Source organism: Coloeus monedula, assembly GCF_965178545.1.
Source record: "Coloeus monedula genome assembly, chromosome: 16".
NCBI lineage: Eukaryota > Metazoa > Chordata > Aves > Passeriformes > Corvidae > Coloeus > Coloeus monedula.
The window spans coordinates 4,459,733-4,473,638 of NC_138796.1; the positions used below are offsets into that span (position 1 = coordinate 4,459,733).

General features: G+C 52.5%; 2 protein-coding genes across 4 annotated transcripts; both read right to left on the minus strand.

Moving 5' to 3' along the window:
• Window positions 1-494: 494 nt before the first annotated feature.
• Window positions 495-7,855, minus strand: TMEM184A (transmembrane protein 184A; the record flags this gene model as incomplete). Its single annotated transcript, XM_082292407.1, has 9 exons — window positions 7,814-7,855; window positions 4,584-4,808; window positions 3,774-3,939; window positions 2,839-2,929; window positions 2,676-2,751; window positions 2,030-2,121; window positions 1,469-1,638; window positions 1,172-1,369; window positions 495-745 (listed from the first exon to the last, which is right to left on the minus strand). Exons 2-9 carry the CDS (start codon window positions 4,806-4,808, stop codon window positions 495-497), a joined length of 1,269 nt encoding a protein of 422 aa, XP_082148533.1. The 5' UTR covers window positions 7,814-7,855.
• A 2,081-nt stretch (window positions 7,856-9,936) lies between these two features.
• Window positions 9,937-13,471, minus strand: PSMG3 (proteasome assembly chaperone 3). 3 transcript variants are annotated; one of them, XM_082291975.1, is made up of 3 exons: window positions 13,274-13,471; window positions 12,490-12,707; window positions 9,937-10,479 (listed from the first exon to the last, which is right to left on the minus strand). In XM_082291975.1, exons 1-3 carry the CDS (start codon window positions 13,401-13,403, stop codon window positions 10,327-10,329), a joined length of 501 nt encoding a protein of 166 aa, XP_082148101.1. In that variant the 5' UTR covers window positions 13,404-13,471; the 3' UTR covers window positions 9,937-10,326. The 3 variants fall into 3 exon arrangements, with proteins under 3 accessions (XP_082148101.1, XP_082148102.1, XP_082148103.1); XM_082291976.1 differs by lacking the exon at window positions 13,274-13,471 and adding an exon at window positions 13,082-13,184; XM_082291977.1 differs by lacking the exon at window positions 13,274-13,471 and adding an exon at window positions 12,817-13,050.
• Between the last annotated feature and the right edge of the window lie 435 nt (window positions 13,472-13,906).

Genomic DNA, 13,906 nt, shown 5'->3' on the forward strand with positions numbered 1-13,906 from the left:
AAGGAATGACGTCTTTCAACCTTTACCGGGTTTTGAGGTGAAGTGAAGTCACCTTCCTGGGCTGGTTTTCTCCACAGAGCCCTTGGAGATCATTTTTTACTCAAATTGGGAGAAACTAGAGCAGAACTGTGCTGAGAAAAGCATTTCTCTCAGGCCTCAGCACTGCTTGGAGCTAAGAGGAGGGTGAGGGTGACTGGTCTGTCTTGCACCCCAGCTCCCCTCCCTTCCTGGCATCCCCCAGCATTGGCACAGGGCTGGCAGAGAAATGCCAGCAGTGGGGCAGCAAAGCCCAGGCTGCAACACAGGGTCCAACACAGCTTCATTTGACTTAACCTTTTCTGGTTTGTTGCATCTTCCCTTTGAGAGACTGGCTTTTTGAGTGGAGTTCCTGGCTTCTCAGTACTCTTGATTAGCCCAGGCTGTCTCAGCCTCAAGACATCTCCCTTTTGCATGGGTTAAAACCTCTCCAGTGTCAGAGTCTCTTCTGACATCTCCTACAGCTCCTCATCTGACAGGATTAGCATTCTCTTTTCAATGTTTTTGCTCTTTCTGCTGCTCTGTCCATCCATCTTGGAGGCCACGTGCCCGTTGTCCCCTGGTGCTTTGCGCTCTGCCTCCTGCATCGACTGCTGGGTGTACTGCTGGTACGCAGGTGAGAAGTTGTGGATGGCATCCTGCACGATGTCCTGGGGGCTGATGGTCTCCTTCAGCCCACTCGAGATGCTCTGCATCGGGGCAAGGTTTGCTGCAAAACAGGGAGAGCAGGAAGGTGATGGGACAGCAGACAATCAATGAGCCCAAGTGATCCAAGATACTTTTCCTTAGAAATTCAAGATCAGGGGCTCATTGTGGGCCACATCAGCTTGTGGTCCAAGGAGGAGGAAGGCAACCCCAGCTCCATGTTCCAAAGAGGATGGATCCTCTCCAACAGCATGTGGGTAATACCACAATCCCCTAATCCTGCCCATCCACACCAAGGTCTCTCTTCCTGTCCATTTGCTATAGCTTGTGGGTGTCATGAGGGAAGAGGGACAAGGCATGCATGGAGCACAGGATAAAGAAATTCCTCTTGTAGATTTTAGCATTCCATTGGTAATGGGATACTAATAGAATAAGGGAGGTTTCCCCTTTCCTTAGTCATTGAAGAAAAGAAGAAGTGAGTAAGAGTTACCTGTTGAGTTTTCTTTCTTCTCCCTGTACACCTGGCAGGTGAATGCGTAACGCAGGGCAATGGAAGCAAAGAGCATTTCAATGCAGATGATGAAGTTCTGGTAGCCAGCAGCCACTGTCCCAGCTCCCACCTCCTTCCCATCAATGATCTGAACTTCAGGGATCACCCCACATTTCTCCAGGATTGCCAGCAGTGTCCCTGTGTGGGGGAAGGGAGAGGGATCAGTTCTGCTCCTGCATCCCTGAGCCAGGTGGGGCTATGGGAGGAGAAGCATTGGGCATCCATGGTGGGACCCACCTTGCCAGAAGGAGAGGAAGATGACAGCCTTGATGGTGATGAACTTGAGGACCGGCTCAAACGGGCGCAGCAGGTCCATGGTGGCAAAGTAGAAGAGGAAAAGGGCATAAAGGGCCAGGCTGACTGAGAAGTTGTAGATGATGGTGATGTAGAGGTATCCACTGTGGATGCTGTGGAGAGAAAGAGAGCGAGAGAGAGCTGCTACCCTGGGCTGTGGGGAGCAAAGCAAGTGCAACTGGGGGTAAGGAGAGATCAAACGGGGAAGGGGAGAGCGCATAGCTTTGCTATGGGGGAGAACACAGCCCAGGAGGGGGAGGAGGGCAGAGGTAGCAGCTTTTCCTCTGTTGGTGGGACCTCTTTTTATTTATTATTTTATTTATTATGGCTCACAGGAGTTTTGTCCCTTTATTGTTTGGGGGCAGTGAGTCTCTGTTCCCTGGCACTTTGGGCTCTCACTGTCCATGGAGCAGCTTCCTGGGGAGACTGGCAGGACACACTGGTGATGGAGCAGGGATCCATCCTCTCCCATTCACCCTCCCCAGCCTGACCCAGCATCCTCACTTGAAGTCTCCATCGTGGTACTTGCCGAATGCCTGCAGGATGATGGTGACGATTGCCATGAGGGGTTTCACGATGCAGAACTGCAGTGTGGCCTGCACAGGGGAGAGACATGGTGTACCACGGGCAGCAGGGACATCCCACTCCCCACATCACACCCCTCTGCTCCCAGGACAGACACACAGGGGAGAGAGCAGTGCTGAGGGGTGAAATGTGAACAGCGCAAGGTCTGCAGACGGGAGGGAGTGGGGCTTCCAGAAGGCAGCTCCCGAAAGGCAGCACAGCCACTCCAAGGTGGGGGACCGGGTAGCTTGGGGTGTCAGGATTCAGCCCACAGTGCAGTGCTGGAGAGTGACAGAGCGTCCAGGCTAACCTGGGACTGGACAGAGATAGCAATCTGAGCTCTGCAGTGGGAGGAGACCCTGACTCAGCAGTGAGTCAGAGGCAAGGACAGTGAGCAGCCCTGCTGCTGGCCAAGTGCCGGTGAGCTGGTGACCTGCCTCCCTCAGAGGAAAAAAACCTCCAAACCCAGCATCTTAGGAGAGTGACAAAGTGAAGCCCCCTTGGCAGGGCAGTGGGGAAGGGACCTGCCACCCAGAGAGCCCTCCTCTGAGGGAAGTGGAGTCAATGCTCCCCATCGGGTACCCACCTGCTTGCAGAAGCGCAGGAACCCGATGGAGTAGGACATACCCTGAAGGCAGCAGGTCCCATAAAAGCAGCTGGACCTGGAAGCAGAAGGTGAGGGGATGCCATTGGGGGTGCTGGATGGGAAAAGTGGGTGGAGAAGGAACTCTCAGGATGCTGGGACTTACGCAATGGGCTTCCCTCGGATCTCTGTCATGATGGTGCTCTCCCCTCCCAGGTACTCGAAGCACAGGCTCAGGAAGCTGTAAATCACAAAAGCTGCCAAGGCAAGGGCAGACATGATCAGCAGGACTGATGGAAGTCCTGGTGGGGGTTTTCATCTCACATTCCTTCCTGCTCAGTTGTTTCCTCATCCAATCTGGCACTGCATCAAGATTTGGGATGCTGGTGGGTGGGAGCCCAGGGAGAGGAGCAGCAGGTCAAATCCATCCGACTTCCAAGTGGAGTCAGATACATCGCACTATGTGCACAGAGTTCATTACAGACACAGCAGCTCCTCTGGACACACACAGTCCATCCAGGGACCATCTGTATGGAGGGACCTCAAACTTGCTAATGGGCAGCACGAATGGCTGGTGGCCACCAAGGAGCAGGTCCTGAACAGTTTTCTTGGACATCTCCACCACTTATTTTTCATTTACTCCAAACCTGAAGTAATGCAAATGCCCACACAACTTAGTTCCTGAGGAAGAAAGGAACAAGGTAGAGAAGCAGCCTCAATCCTGACAAGTTTCCCTTGCACTTCAAAACACCCTGACTCCCTAATTTCTTGGGTACATCTGCCTCATGTTTTAGAGAAGCTGCACTTCTCCCCCCTCACCCCCCCCAGGCAGCCAGAAAACCTCTTTCCCCAGGACTGTGGTGCTGGGGTCCCTCCAAGCCTGTGTCTGAAAGGCACCAGCTCATGTTTTTCTGTGGGGCATCCCCTCTCTGCTGCCAACGGAGAAGGAGCAGGAAAACTTCTGCATGGAGCAAGGGAGAGTGGGAAGTGAAAGCAATGGAGATTTGCCACTTTGCAATCCAAGACGCTCCAGAGACAGGTCAGCAGGATGAGAGCCTCGCTTTGCCTTCAGCCTCCCTGCTGAGCAGATGCTGTGCTCACCTTCGTAGCAGTCACGCACTGAGTCGAAGTAGACGTAGTACTGGTGGCTGCCGAGGAGGAGGAGGCTGAGCCAGGAGTCGAAGGCATAGACGGGCACAATGAAGAGGATGCGGATGATGTAGCGCTGCTCCTTGGGGATGGTGTAATTCCTCAGGTGTGTGTAGATCTGCAAAGTGCCCAGCATGCAGAGTTGTGGCTGCCACAGGTCATGATGGGAAACAGAGGTACCCCCAAGCCCACAGGGGTGCTGTGTTAACCCTTGTCTCGGGGGTGAGAGCTCTGCCAGCTTTCCACCACAGACCCATCACAGTGAATGCACACAAGACCACCTCCATCCCACTCCCGGGGCCAATCCCTTGCATGAAAACATGTGGAAATCAGGTTTCTTCTGTGGGCTGTGTGAGGAACGTGCCCTCCCCTGTGCAGCCCCATCCCAGTGCTTGGAGACAGCAGCTTGCCCCAGGGCTGCCTTCAGCAGCACAGACCTGCACAGCCCCTAAACCATGCCCACTCAGGGTATGCCTCAAGGTAGCTGGTGCTGTGCACTCCAAACATCCCAAATGCCCTGCTGGGTGTTGCCTCTGGGCAGTGCCAATGCCCTGCAGCCTCTCCTGGCTCTGGCAACCACCTGGGGAGAGTGTGAGCAAAGTCCATCCTTACGAGCTGCCAGCACCAGGCTCCTGACAGGAGCAGCAACAGGAAGAAATACTTATCCGGAGCTGAGTGATTTGCAGTGGACCTGGGGGCAATCAATAGTTTTGCTCTCATGTCAGCCCCTGTGCTGAGCCCCATCTCTGCTCCAACCCATACCTGGTGGAAGGTGACGATGAGTGCTGACCACACGAAGATGCCAGAGATGGCCTGCGCCGCTATCGTGGTCAGGAAAAGCTGCTGGCCGTCCTGGGAGTTGTTGTGGGCAGCCGTAAGCAGGGCAACAGCTGAGAATGGGGGGGCTGAAGCCAGCCTGGCTGCTGTGCCAGGCCCCGGCGTGCCAGGTGCCACGGGAGAGGGCACAGCACGTGTGGCATTACTCATCTGCAGGGAGAGAGAGGGAAGGGGAATGGTGCAGGAAGGCAGGAGTGAGGTAGGCTGGTGACAGGGAAGGTCTCAGCAGATTTCCCAACCCACACAGCATGTGCAAACCTCCTGTGAGGTTTGTACTATGTAAGGTTTATCTCTTCCCCAGGGTTTTTCCAGGGTGTCCCCCACCCAAACCAGCCCATTTGCCATGTTGGGTCTGCTTCTCCCAGCGGGAAAATGCAAATGTCCTTCAAGAGCAGACCCTCTTTTCCCTGAGGAGCTCTACGCAGTTCCCATGTCTCCCAAAATACACACTTCTCCTTCACAGCTTTGCTCCTTGCTTTCTCAGGAATCACTCCTGCTTGAAAAGGAATGATCTGGGTGTATTTGTGCCCCTGTGAGTTCACACTTGAGGCTCAGGACACTTTTCCATCAGAAAGCAGAGACTTAAGGGTTAAACCCATGCCTCACCCAGGAAAATAAGAATCCCTTACCAACAAGCCATTAGGACACTTGTGTCCTCTTCCTTGGGAGCCCAGAAAACACCGGGTTCCCCCACAGTTTGTCTCCTTTCATCATGTGTGCCTTGCTGGGGGCAAAGCCTGAAGCTCCCCAAGAAACCAGACTTTTGGTGTCCCCCAGGTTCTTCACCCAGCTATTTTGGGATTGTGGGGGTGTCAGTGTGCCAGCAGTGCCAACCCCAAGACCTGAAGGGCAGCCAGCGGTCCCTCCTGCACCCAAATTAAGCACAAGGGAGCAAGCCTGCCATGCCAGAGGCAGAGCTGCTGCCCTTTGGGGATGCTGGAGTGCTATGGCATCTCCCTGGTCAGTGTGTGCTCCTCGAAGCTGGCTGCCCCAAGGCACTGAGCACTGCTGGTGCAGAGGGTGGCTGGGCATACGGACACCGTGTACCCTGCGGCTCCAGACAGCAAGGACCAACCTAATAATAAGCAATTATTTATAGGCCAGCTTCATATCTCAAGGCCACCAGATGCATAAACTGCCATGTTTGGGTTCTCTTTCTGCTAATCTATGGAAAGCTGCTTTTTCCCAAGTATAACAATAGCGGTTGAAGAAAACCAGCAACCTGCAAGCTGAACTCTAACAATATAGATGCTTCTCAGTGCATTAATAAACAAATATTTTAGCTGCTGGGTAACTATCGCCTGGGGTAAAACTGTAAGCATGAACTGGAGAGAAGCGTGAAAATATCTGCCATAGATAAGAGTGGTAGGGAATGACCTCGGTCAAATTAGACACTGAAAACAAACCAAAGCAAGAGCTCACACTGCGACTCCCTGTCCTGCCCTCTCTCCGAACCCCAACTTCACAGGAGAGGAAACTCAGCTGCTGTCAGATCAACAGCCCTAAAAATACCTTTCCCCGGCTCCGCCTGGCAGGAGTCGCCTGTAAGCGGAGATGCCGGGGCGGCAGCTGGCGGGGCCCCAGGAGCTCACCCCGCAGTACCTGCGCGGCGAGCGGGGAAGCGGAGCTGGGGCTGGCTGCGGGCACAGCGGGGCCGATAGTGTTACACAGGCGGCAGGGAGCCGCCTTCTTCCCCACTGCCACCGTCCTGTGGCCTTGCCCCGGCCAGCAGGAAGAAGGATCCCGGGAAAGCCGGGGCGGGATCTGGTCTTTGGATGGACTTCGATGCGGCCGGACCTGCCTTGTAAACATTAACAGGAGGACGGAGATAGCTCGTGGCACAGGGAGGGAGATGAGAGCCCGGCTGTGCCCCCTTCCCCAATCACTCCTCACTCTCTCTGGGGGCTGCCCTGCTGCTGGCTGGGGCTAAACTGGCTGGATTTGGCCACGCTCTCCCCCCTGCCAGAGCATCATAACAGAGCAGGATGAAAGCTCGTTCTTTCTAGCTGTATTTTTCTAGTCAATTTTCTAGTGATCCAGCTCACTCCCCAAGACATGGCAGAGAGCTGTGCTCTTCAACTAGACCCATTTATTCTGTTTTCAAGGCAATGCTGTGCCGCAGATGCTTGGCCCAAGATACCCCATCTCCTATTAACTTTCCCAGGCATCGAGGTGTGAGCACGGTGGCACCGACAGCCAGTCCTGGCAGCCTCCCCGACATTGTCACACTCTGAACATGGCAGAGCAAGTCATTAAAAGCAAAAGCCTCGGTGCCGCTCGGAGACAGAGCTCCCAGCTCCACAGGTAATTAGATCCTGGCCGTGCAAGGTAGTCAGGCAATTCAATGCAGTTAGAGAGCCATTTGCTTCCAAAACAAAGGCATCAAGGAGACACTGGGAATAATATCAGGTGCAAAACTCAGCTCCTCCATGGGACTGAGCCATATCCAATCTGTCTGTTTTCAGACACCTTGCAGGTACCTGCCATACAGTGTCTACCTGTTACACACACTCCCTGGGATATTAGAGATGCTAAGTGAGAACTGAGAAGATAAACTGAGCAGTGAAGCTTGTGTTCAGGCAGGCCACCTGCAAATGGGGCTTTTCACCTTGCCAGGGATTCCCCTTCATCTGCAGGCTGCCAGAGCCAAGACTCCCAGCTCACATCCCTCCCTGTGTCCTGAAGGACCTAGGACAAATCCCCATCTCAGCGGCAGCCCCCTGTGCGGTGAAGCGAATCAGCAGGGAAAGGTGAGCTCTCACAGCCCCCCAACAGTGCCTCTGACATCCCTGACCCACATCCCGGGGAGGGGAGCATCCAGGCTTAGCCTCACCAGCGCAGGAGACATGCCTTTCCTCCGGATTGCTTTCAGATAAAGCCAGGACACTCGGGTTATTTACGGGACCAGCCTCTCCACACCACCATCAGGCCACTCAGGAGGAAGGACCTACAGCACACAGCTACAAATCGCAGCAGGGCAGCATCGAGCCCTCCTTGAAGCCCATCTGGAGGAGTGGATGACGCAGGCACAGGGCTCTTAGAGGAGACTCTGCCCTCCCAGCGGCTCCCACAGGTGCTCAGAACCAATGGCTGGGTCAGCCCCCGATCTGTGGGGTTTCTCTCAGCTGCTGTGCACCCCCCAGGGCCCCACTCACCCTTTGGGGCTCCTCCGGGAGGGAGTCTGGCTGCCGTGCACCTGCTTCTGCATCCCCCGTGCCCTCCTCCACCTGCACCCGCTAGAGACTCCTCCTCCGGACACCCTCCCAGCCCTGCCTGCCTGCTGGCCACGGGCCCTGCCACCGCCCCAGTCACCCTCGCTGCTCCCCGGGTCACACCAGTGCCCCACTCACCTGGGCCCCGTCAGGGTCCCACTCTCCCTGCCATCACCCCACTCGCCCTCGCTGCTGCCCGGGTCCCACCAGCGCCTCATTCTCCCTTGCTGTGCCCCGAGCCCCACCGGCGCCCCGCTTATCTTACCAGCACCCCCTCGCTGTGCCCGGCTCACCCTGCCAGCGCCCTCCCTGCGCCCCGGGCCCCGCGGGAGCTGGAGCAGCAGGTCGGGCTTTGTCTCTCGCAGAAAAGCTACCCAACTTACCTTTCCAGTCCGTCGCGCTCGGCACCCACGCCCGGAAAGCAAACACGGATGGAACAGCCGCGGTGTGGCCCGACGCCGCTGCCCCCCACCCAGCACACGTCCTGCGGCCGAGGGCAAGAGCTCTGCCGGGGTGGCAAACGAAGCTTTCCATGCAATCGGGAATTAATCCCTAGCTGGAGGAGACCGCTGACTAAACGGCAGGCAGCTGGTGGCACCTCGTGCCTGTTGCTAGGGCAGGCCTTCCCCTTGGTTTACTGCGGAGCAGAGAGGAGCAAAGTCGAAGGACCAATTGCTCGTGCTCTTTTTTTATCGCACGTGGAAAGGCAGCAAGGTAAGTCCGTCCTGGCTCCGAGCGTCAAATCAGAGAGGTTTCCACATCCTTCCCTCACCCGCTGCCCTGTGCAGACCTGGTGGCATACACACAGCCAGGGAATGAAGGTGCTTAACTTGTGCCTGGCTTTTATGTAGTAACACTCAGGTCTTTGGCGCACAGCAGTGGTATGCCTCTGTATCACCACAGAGGAAGATGCAAATTCCATCCAATTTGCTAATTCATGTATGTTCTCCACAAGCTGCTGGAGCTATGGACACAGTAAGCACCAGTTTTGTGTCAGGAGAGAATCCCTACTAGCAAACCAAGACTGACAATAACGAATTCCACACGCCTCTCTCAGCCTTCCTAGACAAAAAAAAGGGAAGTGTAAAAGAGGAAAAATTTATAGTTCTGACAGATGCGAATCTTTGATTCTTGGAAGCACAGTTTGGAAAATTATTTTTAGATGAAGTTTCTTGTCAAGGGCAGCTGGAAGCCTGCAGTGCTTGAATGTATTTTTAAAAGTTTCATTTCTCATAATCCCTTTAAATGCTGTAAATAACCCTTACTTCAGAGAAAAGAGTCCTTTCGAAATCCATTTTCTGCTTTTCTACTTCTAGGGGATTTTTTAGCAACAGAAATGACCTGGCAGCTAGATCACCATGGGGCAAGGCACAGGCTCTGTGCTGATTCTGCTGCACTAACTGGTCTAAGCACAGCTCCTCCCTGCCCAGAATCTAAGACCTGGCCTCTGTCTGTGCTGTCAAGTTCATAAGTGACAAAAGTGTGGAACAGCTCACTTAAAAATTTACTACTTGTTGTTGTTTATTACAAGAAGAGGTAAAACCAAGTGTGCTTTCCAAGCAAAAGGCAAAAGTTTGGCTATTAAGCTTTGCATTGGCTCATACAACTTCATCTGAACTTTTTGTCAATGACTTGGTAGAAACAACCCTGTGTAACCCTGTCCCCACATCTCCTAAGACACATGCTCATTGCAGGTGATCAGCATTTAGATGTTCTGTCTCTCCGATATCTTGGTACCATGTAATCCAGTGGCAGAGGTTATTTTGTCTTTTTCTTACCACTATTTTGGGTTCCTGTTTTTCACCCTGACATCAGCTTTCATGAAATTTGCAGAGCATAATTATCTGCCTCTCTTTAAAATCAGAGTGAAAGTGGGAAGTTAATTCAGACTACATCCAGAAAAGAATGGACATAAGGACAAAAGCAGCTGTCTAGGACTCATTTCCTTAAAAAAGGCAAGAAAATCTTTCCCATTATACAATTGTTGATTTTTTTTACCAAGTCTTGTATTTCAATTGAAGTGATTCTCACAGAGCAAAAAAAAGCAAGCAGGTAAAATTGGATTTGACAATGTTTCTTTTATTCTCTCTGCACTGGGTGTTCCCCCTTTGCGGTACAGCGCAGCTACGGAGCTTGGCATCTGCTGCTCCTCAGGACACATGTGCAGAGCCGAGCCCTTTCCCAAATAAATGACCCACCCAATGGGATAAAAGTAACACTTCTCTCGTATGTTGAGACAATTGCTCTCGTCTCACCACTGTCTATACGGACTTGCAAACCTGTCTCAGTAACAAAACCCACAAATGTTCTACACAGTAGAGAAAAATTCATGAAATTCCTCAGTACGTCCAAAACCACCACAAAGACATTCCATCATTTTCATTTCTAGTCCTTTTAAATAGGTGGTGATGAGTCATGGACTCAAGATCATTTCCTTGAATCCAGATGGCACAACTTCACCACACTTGGCAACTCCGGATCACTTCTCGTAGAGCCTGTATTCCTTCCATGGTCTTGTCCTTTAAAGCCATGGCGAGCAGAACAGGTTTGTTCCCAGCTTCCTGCGACACAAATGCCACCAGGTTTTTGGCACAAACGTGAACGAGCGGCTGAAAAGAAAAGGGATACAGATGTACATTCCTACAGATGGGAGAGCCCTCCCACAGGAGTTAGGGGAGGAAGAGTCCCAGAACGATGTGCAGGACCTGTTGATCCTGGACTCAGACTGAACTTGCTGTTTGCTGAGCAGTTCCAACGTGGTCAGCAAAGCCAAGCCATGGGACAGGGAACTTTAGAAAGCACTTTCTCAACCAGCTTAAAAGGGAAGAGTTTTGTGCCGTGAGTGTGACAGCCACCCACACCACCCTGAAACAACCTTACTGGAGCTGCACTTGAATTGAGTTCAGCACTGTCTGGAAAACTTGGAAACTCAGTACAGAGAATCTTTCCTTCCATAATCCTCCCACCTGAACTATGGCACCAGAATTAAATTACATGAAATGCTGTGGATGAAAATGCCTTTATTTCCTTCACAGCCAGGTTTCTGAAGAAGTTTGCAAGTACAGTTTTTTTGTTTAGAAACTTGTTCTGAAGAGGGGACGTTCCACTGACAAACTCTGGAAAAAAGCTGTTATTTTTGCCATTCCTAGAGACCCCCAAATGGTGTTATGTACACAGTTTTTGTATGCCTGGTGTAACAGACATTGCTTTTCATTTTAATAGAATAATGAAAATCAGAAATAAGTAGTGAGGCTGAAGGAGGCAAGAAAAGGGATATAGCCCTTCCCATGAGGTTTCTTTAACAAGGATAGATTAGAACAGCATTGACAATTTCACTTGGAAGGGACCTACAATGACATCTAGTCCAACTGCCTGACCAACTCAGAGCCCCAGGTTAAAACATTATTCAGGGCATTGCCCAGATGGCTCTTAAACACTGATAGGCTCAGAGCATCGACCACCTCAAGCTTGTTCCAGTGTCTGACCACCCTCTTGGTACAGAAAAGTTTCCTAATGTGCAGTCTCACCCAGCACAGCTTTGAACCATCCAGCTTGTTGAGGTTTTATTTATACCCACAGCTGTGTATCTGTCAGAAGGATGAGTTTGCTTGATTTTAGCTGCCACTGCTGTTTGGAAGTGTGCACCATCCCAAAGAAGGATGTTAGCAGTGACAAGCAGGAAAACAGCAAACTAGTGAAAGCCTTTTCTTGAAGTTTAGATTGGTTAACTTAGTTAAAATTATTTTAAAATAGATTGTAACAAAGTAAACATAGCACTTCCCATTTCTAAATATAACATAAAATCAGCTTGGGTGTGGAGGTTGTCAGACTTAGCAGTTATCACGGTAGATAAAGCAAAATATCTCCCATCCAGAAAGGGAAGGCTATTGCTCAAGGGAAAGAACTCCACAAGGGGAAGTCATGGATAGAATCAGGAACTTGTGTTGCTACAGCTTTTCTAGCAAGTAATATTTGATAGCTTCAACCCTGATGGAAAGCCTCATAATCCTGTAGCTCTGTAAGTTTCTGTTTTAATGTTTGACCAGTTGGTGCTTTGAGAAACACATTTTCTTCTGCTTTCTCTCTAGCTTTGTGAAATGGTCGATAAAAACCTCATTTTGTTGAAGCAAAACAAATTAAACTTTATCAAGGGAAGGTGCTGGCAGGCACACTTGGGAGTGGGCAACTAAAGTCCATTATGGGGCTGGCATAGACTGAGGAGGATGGGGGTGGGAAAACAGACCTGAAAAGGAAAACAAACTCACTGGAACAGAAACCCAAAAAGGTTATCAATGGCTGCATATTTAATCTTGCAACCCTTAAATCAACAGAGCTTTATCTAACTTTCCATAAACACGCAGAGGCAATCCATATCCTGTAGGACACAAAGTAACAGATCCCCAAACGACTCACGGTTAGTTAAACTTTTATGTCCAAGAGCAGATGAGCGCACATATTTTTCTGATGAGCCCCTCTTTCCTCATTTTAAAATTAATCTTATCACTGTTCAAACACTGCTTAACTGCTGTGATTCATCAACTCCCTGGCAACTTGCACAGCCCCACCTACCACATTTCCCCCTTATCCTTGCTGCCTCTGCGCTTCGCATCCGCTCTCACCTCATCCTTGCCCAGCAGCACCTTCGTGGTGAGCGAGGGCCTGCCCACGTTGTCGCCGATGGTGTTGGGGTCCACGTAGACGATGGTCCCCATCTTGCCGTACTGTGTGACCACCACGAGGACCGAGTTGGAGAAGGCCGTGCACACCACCTCCGTCGGCACCCCGTGCACCACCTCCTCTCGCTGCTTGGACGTCACGATGGGACTCGCCTCCATCGCTTCCGAAAAAGAACAAAAACGACAACAACAGTAAAACAACATTAGATTAAAAACATGCGCTACGGGCTACAGAAAGACCGAATCCTTCCCATAATTTGAAATACCCACGGTTAAGTTAATTTCAGCGCACAGGAGCATCCGGAGGTGGGTGTCCGCAGGCCAGCGGTGCACACCCGAGTCCCTGAGTGGGGAGGATTTCGCAGCCCCGCAGCGATGGCATCAATGCCCCCCCGATAGGGTCCCCGCTAACGAGGGTAGCTGGTACCGAAGGGGAAACCCCGAGCCCTGATTTCCACTCCAGCTCCACCAGGCTTTTCCTGAAGGAGACAGGGAGACAGCCACCCCCCCGTCCAGCCGCCCTCACCGCCCCTACCCTTGCCGGCCCGCCGCGCCGCCGCTCTCTGCCCAGGCCCGCCCCGCCGTGGCGGAAGCGGCTCCTTTCTTTTCCTTTCCCTTCCCTTCCCTCCTTCCCTCCCTCCGGCAGCCGGCGGGGGGCGATGGCGCAGGGCAGCCGCTGCCCTCAGGAGCCCGTCCCCTCCCCTTCCCTCAGCGCCGCCGCCATTACCCGCCGCGCTCGGGCGCGGGAAGACGCCATCTCCAGCCCCCCCCGCGCCTCTCTCCTCACGGCCGTGGTCCCTCGCCGGCCTCGGGCAGTGCTGCCGCACCCGGTCCCTTCTCCCGGGGATGATTCCCATCTCCTGGGGATGATCCCCTTCTCCCGGGAATGAACCCCTTCCCCCTGTCCAGTCTCCACGCCCGGTTTCTCCCCGTTTCACACCGTGAGGTGGGGAGGAGTCACAGGGCAGAACCCCCCTGCGCCGTGAGGGGACAGGTGACCCTGGGGGCCCGAGAAGGGATGTGAATATTGTTTTTCTCTTCCCCTCCGTTTCCCCTTGGGATGCGGTCGCTCCCACTACTGGGTGTTGTTAGGCCACGCTGTAAGCTCCCGAGCATACTTGCCCATCTAAATAAAAGCGGTTTATAAAGGGGGCTTGTGTAAAAGAGGGAGAACAACGTTTTACTTAGGCAGACAGAGCTAGGACAAGGTGAATGATTTTAAAATAAAAGAGAGGAAGTTTATATTGGATATTAGGAAGAACTTCCCTGTGAGGGTGGTGAGGCCCTGGCACAGGTTGTGTAGAGAAACTGCGTTTGCCCCATCCCTGGAAGTGTCCAAGGCCAGGCTGGACAGGGCTCG